Here is a 13060-nt window from a genome sequence, read left to right on the forward strand (position 1 = left end):
TTCCCTTCAAGGAAGTTCCCCTAAGATTTATCTTCAGAATAGGTAGTTCATGTCTGGCTTTCTTCTGGATCTTTTGAGCTACCAAGGAATGAGAGGAAGAACACTTTTTCAACAAGATGTATGGACAGAATTCTGCTTGATTTATTCCCTCTCTCAGTCCTATTGCAGTCAGCGGGCCTGATCTGGTAAATGCTTACTACCAGGCGTAATGCTTCCAGGGTGAATAAATCAGGCAGGATTTGGCCCTACAGTAGTAAGCTATCATTAGTTACAAATTTTAAAAATAGTGACATTCCTGCAAGTCAAAATACAACGGAAACAAGAGTTAACAAAATATAAGCCCTTTATTAATAAAAATCTTTGGTTGGATCAATATTTTAAATAAGCTTCAAGAATATTTGGTTAATACCATTTTCTTTCTTCCACATAATTTCTCTTCTTGTGCCTTCTCTGGACAGACTACAGAAAAATATCAAGTTTATCGCATACTTTAAAACAAATAAATATATCAAAAGCTAAATATGGCATTTTTTTAAAGTTCTAGCATTAATCTTTAAATTAGTTTGGCAAGGAAAAAAAGAAAAGGAAAAAAGAAACAACTAACTTCTCTTGAAAACAGTCTTTTGATGTTTGGTTTTGTAACAAACCATACAGTAGTTAGACTTTAAAGAAATCTCTTGTTTTTATTTTCTTCTTCAGTTTTATATTGGTAATGCAAGTGCCATGGACAAGACAAAGCGATAAAAGAAATGAGGTTAATTGCACCAATATTATTTGGAAGTGCAGTTTATTGTTTGACAAAGCAGAACTAAAATTCACTACGCTTAAAAGGAGTCGTACTGATGGGGTTTCGTAAGTAATTTAGTCTTATACTTTAAGGAATTTCCTTGTACAAAAGATAGCGTATTTTAAGACAAAAGAAAAGTCCTGTAACTAACTGAAGGTCTGGTCCTGTAGCCCCAGTGCAGACAAAGCTTCCATTGAGGACAGCAAGAGGGAAATGTTTTGGATTTACTCCTCCTCTGGGAAATGCCATTCAACAGCAGAAAGTCTGCGGGAGCAACTGGCTGGGAAAAACGGGTGCAGACTCCGTTCTCCTGCGGAGGACAGAGGGCTACAGAGAAAAAACCTGGCGGAGAAAGGGATGTGCCAAAACAACGGGGAAAAAGGGAATTTCCTCAGCAACAACAGTGTCTGAGTACTAGGCAGGGCAGTGTGAGTCACTGTAGCTCTACGTGTGCTCGTGAATTCAGGGCATTTAACAAAACGCTCTGTGATCATCTACCTGCCGGGTGGATCTCCGCAATTGTGCTGCTGCTGCCTGGCCGTGAGCGAGCACCCGCTGGGGGATGGCTCACACACAGCCGGCGCAGGCTGGGGCACTGAGGTAGCTTCATCCACATCAGTTGTTCATCGTTAAAAAAATAACTTTTCCAGATTCACTTTTCTGATGTTTCTGAAGAGAGCAGTGCCCCAGTGAAGGTCTCGGGTACACAGCAGGTTGCCACAAGTGCCCCACGCACCCATGTGACTCTACAGCGCGGCGGAAGCTCTGCTTGTTTCCGACCTGCGGGTTCAAACTCGGATGTCTGCCAGAAGAGCTGAACCCTGTCTTGGAAAGCAAGTCAGGCTGGTGGGCTTTACGTGGTTGCTCTCCTGCCAGAAGGAATACCAGGGCACACACTAAAGCTGATTTTGCACATACGTTATCTCGTTACCCCATGGACCTTCAAACTTGGGATTCCAAAAGTATTTTAAATTATTATTAGTAGTTTTATTATTGAAAATTTACCTTTATTTAGTTAATTAATAGGCTACGGTCAAATTCTCAAGAGAATATCTCTATCTAGATGTACTAAGTACCTGCATTTATTAATGCACACCAACAACAATAGTGTTACCTATCAATGAAATATAAAAATTCCCTGCATTACTGCTTGTGCAAAAGAAAAAAACAACATGATCAGAAATAGAATGTGGTCCTCCATATTTGTAAGAAGAGCATTTCTCACAAAGATGGGAGCAAAATGGCAGCACATCCTTCAACATGCACCCGGTTGTCCATTAATCGAGTCCTGCCCTTTACGCGATGGCTTGTGTATCAGCGGAATGCCCCGATGTACTAACTCCCTCCTCTTCTATACGTCAAGAGGATACGAATGGCAGGAGGACAAGCTCCCACTGTGGCTCCTGGAGAGTCTGGGGCTGTGATTGTTACAGTTTTCGCCTTTTTTCTTGTCCTTGTCTTTCCAGGTCTCTAGCATTTGCAGCTTCCCTTGCTCTTCTCTCATGAAGACCTCCACCATGAGAACTTTCTCTTTATGAATCTGCTGACTAATGTCCTTGGGAATGTCTGGGATAATCCAGTCAACAAAGTCACTCATAAACATGACCAAGTTCTGAAAACGAAATTGTGAGAAAATGTCAGCAGGGTCAAAGGAGAAGATGACTGTAGAGGAAGCGCCATTTCTGGTGTACTTAGGAAGGAAGAATGAAGAAAGGACAATATTTGGGTTGGGCTCAACGGCATGTCACAAGTCTGACACTAAGCCAAATCCACCTCAACTTCTTGTTCATGCTAGAAGCAGAGACAAATGGCGGGCACAGATCTCTATGACTGATGTACAAACACTGTCACAGCCACTTAGAAACCCAAAGGAAATACTGTCATTGATAAATGCCTTCTGAGTTTGACATCAAAAGACAGAAGCAAATAACAAGCAGTAAAATGATGAAAGTTGGTAAAATACATTCCAATGAAATGTTTCCGATTTAAAAAACCTTGATTCAATGAAAATGCGGTCTTTCACAAAGATAAATACTTTGTCCAAAAAAAAAAAAGGAATAAAATTTTTGAAACAAGTTTTTTAGATAAGACAGACTTAAAACACTTGTGTCACAATAACCAGCATCACTGTTGTGATAGAATAATGTCATTTAGTGAAAAATTATAAGATTTTGCCTTCTTGTTCAGATGCAAATGAATAACTAGGAAAATTTTGGAAATTTCATTTCTTGGCTAGGTCTAGAAATGATTTTGGATTAAATTTATGCTGTTTCAGTGAATTTGTTGATGTCCTACTGGAGAAATTGGTGGGACCTAATTAGTATCAGCCTTGTGCTTTGCTGCTCACTAAGGTTATTAAGTTGCTTCTGCATCGGACCAGTTCAGGGAATCCCTGGAGATGAATTTTTCCACTGGAGATATACCTGGGCTTGGGTGGGTGGGAGGAAGAAGGTGAATGAGGATGATGGGCAAATTTCTTTGCTTTTCCATGAAACAGCTGAGAAAGAGGATTATTTTCTTTGGCCTAGTACCTTATTTCCAAAGGTGGCTTGCCTTATGTAGCTGAAGAAATACGGTAACTCCTTTTCTTTCTCATATAAGAAGCGCCTGCAATATAACATACCTGGAAAACTATCACAAAGGCTAATCTTGCTGCAAGGACAGCCCAGAAATCCTTTGAAATGTCATACTTGTTTTCGGACCAAGGGGGTTCTCGATAATCTTTGTATCTGCAAAACAAAACTCAGTAAATCACTGATGTCATTCAGAAATTTTAGCACCATGAGGAATTCATGCCAAACAGTCAAACAGTAAATCAAACCATCTAAAAGCAACTTCACTATTACGGCATGATGCCATATGAACCTCTCAGAAGCAAGACACAGCTGGAAGCTTTCCACAGCCTTCTAGTTTTACTCAAAATTAAAGGTCTTCAATCTTAACACCCTCTGATTAGGACAAATAATATCGATTCTACATAAAGACAGAGTAAACTACACAGTTCAGATAATTTATTTGCTTTTAAGATTGGTAAAAAACCCCCACCATATATTTTTCAGACTAATTTTAAAGACAAAAATACCGATCTCAGATCCACAGAGTGGGTTATGCTACGTGGTGTTCTTGCTCATGATTAGCGAGAGGTCGCAGCTAAATTTTGCTGTATAGAGAGAAGGTGAGAATTTTGCCTTAGCTATGGCTTACGGGAAATCTACAAGCTAATCCACAATAACTTGTCAGAAAGAAGACAAAAACAAAATACATTAAGTTTCAAACTACAGCATCCTGTCTATATGTTGAAAGAATTAGGGTTCCATATTTTCCAATGATTTAAAAATCCCTGGAACATGGAAGAAATGATGGGATGGGAAGAAGAAAGAGGCTGTGACTCGAAAGCAAATAAACCTGGCATTTTTGTATTGGACCATGACACGTAACACTTCCGTTCTCCACGTTCTGTGCTAAAACCATGTTTGCCACCCTCATTTATCCTGTGCCCAAAGCTCACCAGAAGGAAACCGGGAGAAAGTAAAAGCAAGCCAAGCTAATACATATGCAGTTTTGATTGTTTTTTTCTTTCATCTCAGAGTGATTTTTCTGTTTAGCAGTCATTTCAGCAGATCAACTTGCACTATTCACATTTGTAAAGAATATAAATTAAAAACCAACACAATTATAAAGGTGGTCTCTCTTCCTGGTCAGTTTGTGTAATTTTTAGTGTATGTATACCAAAGTCATCTTTCGTTTTATCCTCCCCTGGAATGTTGCTTTCTTGCTGGTTCTCCTCTTCCCCTTCTTTCCCCCATTGCCCCCCTTTCAGTTTTGCTGTTCTAAGTGCTTTCACTGTTTTATTTGGCTTCAGTCCCCAATTCTAAGCATTAAAACATTTGTTTTGAAGATGATGGATATCTAAGGAAGCCTAGGCAAAGCATGCAGTTCAGCACTGACCTAGATTGCTTCATAAGCTGAAATATGCAACAACCATTTTCCTTTAAAAATGAAAATAATATGTAGGAATTGTTCCAGGCATGCAGATTTCCTGCAGGATGACACTTTGAGTGGGTCTTAAGTTCCGGTGCAGATACGGATGCTATTACTCGCATCAGGAATTGCTACCGAAACTGGACAAGGAGGAGAGGTGTACTGTGAAGCCATGGTCGTTGTATCAGTAGCATGTGATACAACACCATGACATCGAAGCAACATCGTTTTGTTCCCTCAAAGCATCATTGTGCTGTTTATCTTTATTTATCTCCTTTCCTGAGAAAAGGGAACAGATAAGAACAAAAATCTTTGCATGAACACTGAACTTAACAGCGCTAATCTCAGTTTCCCAGAATAAGGAGTACTTCACATTCAGGTGTTGGGGTTGCTTAATAAGTAAGCCAAAACGTTCAAAGCAATGGATACAAAAGGCTATCAAGGTGTTTCAAAAGTACTGAAAATCCAGGGGAATGTAAAAATTTGTCCCATTCTTAGTCAGCTGTGAAAATACTTAAAGTTAGTTATCACTCAAGAGAGTACCTGCATATCTGAACCTCGTAGCCGAGATCCATGGGGTCGTTGGGAGCTGTTCCTGCTTGAAAATCGCTGACATTAAAAGAGGATAGTGTATGGTTCACGAAGCCATGCATGGTGCCATTCTCACTGTACATATACAGGTACACGAGGCGTGGAATGAAGTCGGATGTGAATGAGATCACAAATGCCTAAGCCATAAGAGTCAAGAGTGAGCGCAATATTCAGGCAGTGGTGAAGTCAATAACATACTCGAGTACGTCTTGCCCAAACAACTCGCGCAACGCAGGGACTGCTTCAGAAAACAAGGGGGGAGACGGCAGCCCACGGGGCCCTAAAAATGGAGTATTCGCTGCTGCAACAAGGTAGTAGCTACTGCTCACTCTCCTGAGTTGCAGGATATTAGATGGCGTGGTTCCACACCGATAGAGATTTCTATGTGGATAACAACTTGAAGTCCCCCGAGAATGAAGCGGCCGTAACCCCCAGCACCAGAGGAAAGCAAAACACGGCGCTGCTGCCCCGTCCCCCCGTCACAGCTTGGCTCTGATGCATTGTATAAGGTCCAGCCGATGGATTTCCAAGCACTTTGCTGTTCTGCAAACAACTGACAGGGAACTGACTCTTTAAATTCTCATTACATTGCAAAAGGCCATTAAGTGTATGTGTTTTTTAGCTCCATCAAGATAAAAGGATGAGCAGACTGAGCCCAGTTTTATCTTTATGGTCACAAAAAATGCGTTTTGTTTGGTTATTTAAAAAGGTTTTCTAATAATGTCATTCAGAAAATGCAAGACAGCCAGTTCAGCTGAGTTCTTCCTAACTTTAGCCTTTCTCATTTATCATTATTGTGAAACATTCTCACTGGCATAAATCTCATGTACATGTGGAACAAACACAGTACAAAATGTTTTACTTATTTTATGATAAAGAGGGGTAGTACATAGATCAAAGAGGGGAAAAATAACACTGGATAATGACGAACAGAGACTACATGGAAGAAAAGAGAAAAAAATAGAGAAATTATTTCCAAAGGAAAAGAGGACAAATGATAACGATAAATTAAGGCAGCATATCGAATAACCAAAAGAATGGTTTGGTCATAGCACAACAGACACCTGTGGGCAAAGCGAAGGGACTTCCAGTCTGGGTAATGGTGAAAAAACCGAGAGGGCCCATGGACACATGGCCGTTAGCCCTACACGGCCGCTATTTTGCTGCATTGCAAACATGCTTTCAGCTTTTTATTTCATCTTTCCCCAGGTGGGGTGCAATGAAAATGATCGGTGTGGATGTCTGTTCATATAGAATATTAGATAAATATATAAATGAATATATTAAGGTGTGCTAAAATTTTCTAAGGGCTGGGATGTTCAATGTTCAAGTAAATAAAAACTTTTTCATGGATTTTCAGAGCCGAGTGACAGCAGCTCAGTTCGAGGCCAGCTTTTCAACGGAGGGACGCTGTGTTCAGATGAGCCGAACTAATTCACACCCCGCTGACGACCTGACCCTAAATGGATTTTATCATTGGAATTAACAAATACATCACCTTCGTGATAGTATTTCAAAAGAGCAAAAGCAAGCAGCTGTGCTCTTATTTGTTTGAAGGGCAAAACTGTTTTATGAAAACTTTCTGGAAAAAAGCTGCAACGACTACCTACTATTTTATATTATTGCTACTACTATCACAACTTTAAAATAAAGACTGCATCCAATTCTCTAGTATTTCAGAACATTTCTAAATCATATACTTTCACTTGATTTTAAGGGATTTATACTGAAATAAAACTAATGGAGCAGAATGGAAAAGCCAGCCTACTGAATTCAAATTTTATTCATGCCGATTACTTACATTTATTATGACAGCAAGCTTTCCAATACCTCTGAGGATATTATACCAGATTCCTAAGGGAGGAGACAAACATGTAAATGCTGTGCCAGTCATTAAAATTAGATAAATTATATATTTTTATTTAACAGTGTTAGGAGTACTTATGACTGTGCCAAATTGGAGTTATATTTTAAATAAAAAAAGAACAAATTATAAGAGATTAATTTAATGAAGTTTAAGCGAAGGAAGCCCAACTCTGTCTTCCAGAGCTATGTTTGGGCATCTATTTTTTTGAGGTTTTAATCTAAAAGCTTCTTTGAGGCACAGGAGCGCAAATGTGAGACAGCAGAATGCCGGCATAGACAGAAAAGAAAAACATCATGAAATTTCATTCAAACTTCTCAAATGCTTGAGGAGAAAAAAAGAAAGCTACAGATAGGGAGCTGGAACCTCCACACACGTGCTGCAGAACATACTCATCTACTGGTTTTAAGGATCCAAATGTGTTTCTACAGCTTTTCATCACAACTTTTCCTACCTCAGTTTTGAGAAAGCAAAGCTCCAGTGGAGCCACTCGAATGGATTTTTCCATCTGCACCTGGAAACCACATAGATACGGGTTTCCTCAGCGTGGGCTCTGTGCATTCAAAATGTAACACCAGCCAGCTCCACGCTGACTCAGGTTCAGCCCCTCTGGGTTTAGTCTGAGGATGATGCATGAAGTCCCACAGCTCTGCCTCTTCCCTGTCTCCAGATCCCATTCCCCATGGAAGGGCTTCTCTGAAGTCTATGTAAAGTGCTGGTTTAGCGTACGTGGCTGTGCACCCTCGTGCCTGGCCTCTCTAACAGTCTCCTGGGCATTAGTGACAGCTTGGACATTTCTCCTTAGTTGAAATACATAATAATAAACAAACAGGGATAACAACAGCAGTGAGCACTTACCTATATCCTTTGCTCTGACTGCCACAGGTCTCCTCAGCTCAGTGACAAATTTTTTTGCATCTAGACGGATTTCAATGATGTTGTTCAACAAAGCAAACAAAGGCGCCAGCGGGAAGGATGCAACGAACAAAGTTACGAACCCAAACTGAATGACTGCAAAAGAAAAAGCAACCATTTCAATGGCTGTGCTCAGAATTTGTCAAATGCACGCATCATCTTGTTGGCGTCATCCCCTCAAATTCTAGCAAGATGACACTCGCTGGGAGACTAAACCACATTTTCTGCACCGGGCACGGTTAGCCTGCCTGCCGCTCCATTCGGGCTTTGGAGGGCCAGCTGGCCTTCTTGCAAAAGCCAGGGCTGCTGAGGCAAGGCAAAGTAACCAGAAGGATGGGGAAGCTCCTAAAACAATTTTGCTGTGGACGAGGCTGGCAAAGGGTGAGCTGAAGGAGTGGGATTACAGCAGCAACTGTGTTGGCTCTACAGAAAGTTGCCATGCTCCTACCAGTAGGTTTTTAGCCCTCACTAATCCCACTGGAAGCTTTCTCTTCTGAAGAATAGAAATTTCTGGGCTTTGAAAAGGACATGACTAATTCTCCACCTTTACTGGGAATAACTTGCTTCCTACAGCCTGGGATCATATTTGTTTTTCTTTGATGAGGAGATCACATTGATGTCATACTCATCCTGGTACTCTTAGAGCCCCATCTTTCTCCTCCTCTGTTAATTCCAAATGCTGATCTCACTAACTGCATATTTTCTTATTTTTAGGAACCTACAGCATGACCTTGTAGCTTGTACCATCAAATTTCAATTTTTTTTTACTATTCTGAACATCAAGGTCATCAGATAAGCTAATTCACCTCTGCATTTACTGGGCACACCAGTTTTTGGTATTAGTATACTTCGTTATCCTTTACCACTATTGTTGCCTAGTCATTCCTGAAAATACTAAATGAGACTGCTCTTTTAAGACAGATCTTTCAGGAAAGTCTGATACTGTAGTGAACAACTTTATGTTGAACAGTTCTCAGCCTTTCGACGATTGAAAGTAGGAAAAGAACTGTAGCTGTACAATTGCAGCAATGTAGAGCTGATATCCAGTGCTTAATTTCCATATCACCCACTCAACATAATACATTACTTGAAAAAAAATTGTATGTGATCTGTCAAGTACAACCTGGCCTACAGGCACATATCTCTGTCGGAAGATTTAGTCCAGATTTCAGAAAACAGAAACAGTCTGGTGTGAGAATACACAGTGGAAATTGTCAAATCTGAATCAAGTAACTTATTTCCAGTAGGGTGCAACTGATGACAAAAGGTGCCTCACAATCTGAAGTTTATGCTATTTAATCATTTGCCTTTGAAACCTGACAGTGACACGTCACATAGCTTGAAAGAAAATCTCTAAAATACAGTGCTAAAGTAAGGGCTCACGAACAGTGGAGAGCACAGTTCATCGCTGAAGCAGCCAGTGGTTGGCTGAGGCATGCCACAGTCCAAGACTACACACTTTAATTATTAAATTGCGCCTCAGATCCACTGTCCGCCGAATCTACAGTTCAAGAACCTCAGCTCTCCATCCCATTTACTCAGAATAATCATGGTTTAAAATGCCGTCTTTCCTCCTCACTCACTCATTTCCATATATTCAGGGGTCAGTCCAGCGAAAGGCTCCAGGTTATAGTCCACTTCGTAACGCTGCTTTTTTTTCACGTGCTCTTCATGGTCTAAAGAACGCCGACGCTTTAGTTTCATGTATCGTATAAATTTCTTCATTTTTCTGGGGGAAATGAAAATGATGCCGTTAGCATGCCACTCTGGTCACAGTGCCCATTTTTCCGTTATTTCACAGTAACAGACACAGTAAGCTCCATACTTATTTTCATAAAACCTGTGCAAGGGCCCCAATATGCTGAAAGTACCGGGGATCAGCACACACAGGCACTGAAACATGGTTCTAATAGAATCCTATGGTCAGTATTACACCTCCTGCTAATCAGTAGGAAAGCAGCAGATTGCCTAACACTTTTCTAAGCCATCTGCATTGCCGGATGCAGTTGCAGCGAGGATGGGGTATCTGCAACCCAGCAGACATGGGCTTACTGCAAAGATCTTGCAGGCAGCCTACGAACCACGTTCACGCCAAGGGGCAGTGGACACACGGCGTATCGCAGGCATCGTAAAAACCACTTGTTTGAAAAAAACCCCCAAAAGTCGCTACTTACGGGATGCCAATCTCAAATAAATTGTTCTGAATCAGCTGCTTGCCCAACATGATAATACTGAGCTGGATACACAACTCCATCAGGCAGCCACCTGGAGCACACTAGGGAGGACAGAGGAAACGGCAGTCAGAACACCTGCGGCACCCCTGCGGCAGGGGCAGACGGTGCTCCCACCCAGCGGCGACGCAGACGGGGTGAAAAGGCAATTACCTCCTCCATTCGGAAAGAATGGAAAATGTAGACGTAGTCTCCTGGACGTCCAACAAATCTAGGGCACAATGGTCAGAATTATAAACGTCATTATGTATTTTATACTTTGTATATCTGATTCCTAAAGTCACTCTATGCCTTTGAGTGGAACCACCTAATGTTTAGTCCTGAAAAAGTGAATGAGCATAATTATCTTTGGTTTTGTTTTAAAGAGTAAGTCTTGTTTACTGAGTAAACAACTCAGGAAAACTGCAAGTTGCGTGTCCCACAATATTCTAGGCACATCTTGTCAGAAATCCTCTCAGGTAATCCTCATTTCTGTTGCGTTAGCTGGAATGTGCCACATGGAGTATTTATTTTAGCCTTCTGCTTTCACGCTGATTGCAAGAAGAGAGATGATACTTGCTACGATATAAAGTTAAGAGTGGCAAATAGACAGCAGTAAATAGCCTGATTGGGGATTGTATCTGAAAGTACGAAGTTGTCTTAACAAAATGGCTTTAACAAATTTGAAACAGCAGACTACCAGGTCCCTGCTTTATCCCATGAGGCTGCAGAGTTTTGGGGTCAATACTGAGGAGTTTTTAAACTAGATTTACTTTATCGCCCAACTACGGTCTTAGCTCAGCTACAGCTGTCTCATAAGCAACAAGCTGAAACCCTGAACAGCCCTTTGCATTACTCACCGGCCTTTGAAGAAAGCGACATAGAAAATGGGTGTGTAGGCATTCACAAATTTCAGCAGAAAAGCCTTAAAAATGAGCCGCTCTTCGAAATTCTTGTCAGTTTTTGGCACCTCTGGAACCAATGTGACATGGATAAGAAATGTTAAGGAATTATCCTACCGCAGCATTTCAAGATCTTAAAAATGTGGACTTTGGAAAACATCAGCCAGCTTTTAAAGAAAGAGGTATATATTTATAGCAAAATATATATTTATATATTAAAGCAATATGGCCTCACTGAGGTCAGTGGTCAGTCTGCTGAGGATCCCACCGTTCTGATGTGTTACAACAGTGATCCCAATTTCATTCCACATCTGGCTGACCTCCATGACAATCACTTGCAGAGGGACAAGAACTTATTGGCAAAGATTTCTGAACCTTTTGTCACTGATGCTTTACGGAAATGTTTAAACCAAGTTTTTTCTAAAGTGTTTTTTCACACTCACGATTTTGTATTTCTCGACATGTCTTACACCAAATGAAAAAAGGCAGAAAATGAAAATAGTAATTGAGTGATATAGAAGAGTGAAGTTCAAGATTAGGTACAGGAATTTCTGCTGTATCCCATATCCCTGTTGCTCATGACTGGATTAGTGATTAGTACTACCACTGCTGAATGAAAAACTTTAAGAATAAAGGTGAATCCATGTGCGCTTTGATATTTTTAAGTAGCTGGTTAGACCTTTAGCCGCACATTTGAATTTCCTGGGCTTGCTCACCACTTTGAAGTCAATCACGAAAGCCAGTTGTTCGGGTCCGCTCATTTCATATCGCTCTAGCAAATACCAGCTGAGGCTTTAAACCTACCGATCTGAGTTAGCCACCTTGCGATGCAGCCGTATACTTCATCCAGGATGATGATGACGACCAAATTGATGATGACTGCAGTGGCAGTGACGGTGACCCTCACGCTCGACCGGCCTGAGGGCGTTGAACTGATTGCCAGCGCCGCTGCAGTCGAGATCCTGTATATGATGACTCCAAACACTATAGCGAACGTCAGCCCAACCTGTAAGTAAGAAAAGCACAGCCTCTTATGACGGATTTAACTACAAATACTTTGCGTGGGACTTAGCAATGATCTTAATGGGATCTCTGGGCCACATCTCAAGTCCACCAAACTCTGCCTTAAAGCTCCCAATCATTTTGATGAACCATGGGAAAAGATCCTCTTTCCCTAGTAATTTGATCATCACATGAAAAAAATTATAGACTGATGCCACTATCACATGCAAAAAGCTTTTTTTAAAGGATCTAAATGTAAACTAGTTGCTTATATTCGAAGTATTAGTGGGTTTCCTTTCAGACCTAACAGCAACAGCATATATACATGATATTTGCTTTATTATAAAAGAAAGCCAGAGCTGAAGCAGAGAGGAGTATTTCAGTTTAAGTCTTTACACAAGCCTTCAAATACCCTACTCAGGCTCGCTATGCTGTCGTAATCCCAAACTGAAATTAAATCTGATTAAATCAATGCACTTCTGGCAATGAAAATGTGCGCAAAATCTTACTCCATTTTTCATTTCTTAAATAGAAGAATAATTTTAAAATGTCATTCTTATAAGGTACCAATTCTTCAGCTGAGAAGATTAGATTTACTGCACTTCCATTCTCTGAAAAAACAAATATTAAAAAAAAAACCAACCCCAAAACAGAATCGCTATCCCAAAAAAATGAATGAACTGAGTTAGTCTGGTGTATTCTACCTTTGGAAAGGGCTTAAGCGTTTTTACCCATCTGTCAATCTGTTTCATCTCTTGAATTACTATTATTTCCTTCAAAATTTGTTTTAAATGCTGATGCTTTATCA

The 13060-nt window shown here is 40.6% G+C and overlaps 1 protein-coding gene across 3 annotated transcripts in view; it reads right to left on the minus strand.

Annotated features, from left to right (window-relative positions):
• Positions 1–325: 325 nt before the first annotated feature.
• The window catches only part of ANO1 (anoctamin 1), an 81620-nt gene continuing 68885 nt past the window's right edge, over positions 326–13060 (minus strand). For all 3 annotated transcript variants that reach the window (XM_075426536.1, XM_075426535.1, XM_075426534.1), the window contains 10 exons: positions 12055–12256; positions 11209–11320; positions 10523–10580; positions 10313–10413; positions 9722–9867; positions 8082–8234; positions 7161–7213; positions 5312–5496; positions 3411–3516; positions 326–2399 (listed from right to left, as the gene is read on the minus strand). In XM_075426536.1, the coding sequence (XP_075282651.1) occupies positions 2139–2399; positions 3411–3516; positions 5312–5496; positions 7161–7213; positions 8082–8234; positions 9722–9867; positions 10313–10413; positions 10523–10580; positions 11209–11320; positions 12055–12256 (1377 nt within the window). In that variant the 3' untranslated portion in view covers positions 326–2138. The remainder of the gene's footprint in view (positions 2400–3410; positions 3517–5311; positions 5497–7160; positions 7214–8081; positions 8235–9721; positions 9868–10312; positions 10414–10522; positions 10581–11208; positions 11321–12054; positions 12257–13060) is intronic.

Source organism: Opisthocomus hoazin, chromosome 7 (genome assembly GCF_030867145.1).
Source record: "Opisthocomus hoazin isolate bOpiHoa1 chromosome 7, bOpiHoa1.hap1, whole genome shotgun sequence".
In the NCBI taxonomy this organism is placed as follows: Eukaryota; Metazoa; Chordata; class Aves; order Opisthocomiformes; family Opisthocomidae; genus Opisthocomus; species Opisthocomus hoazin.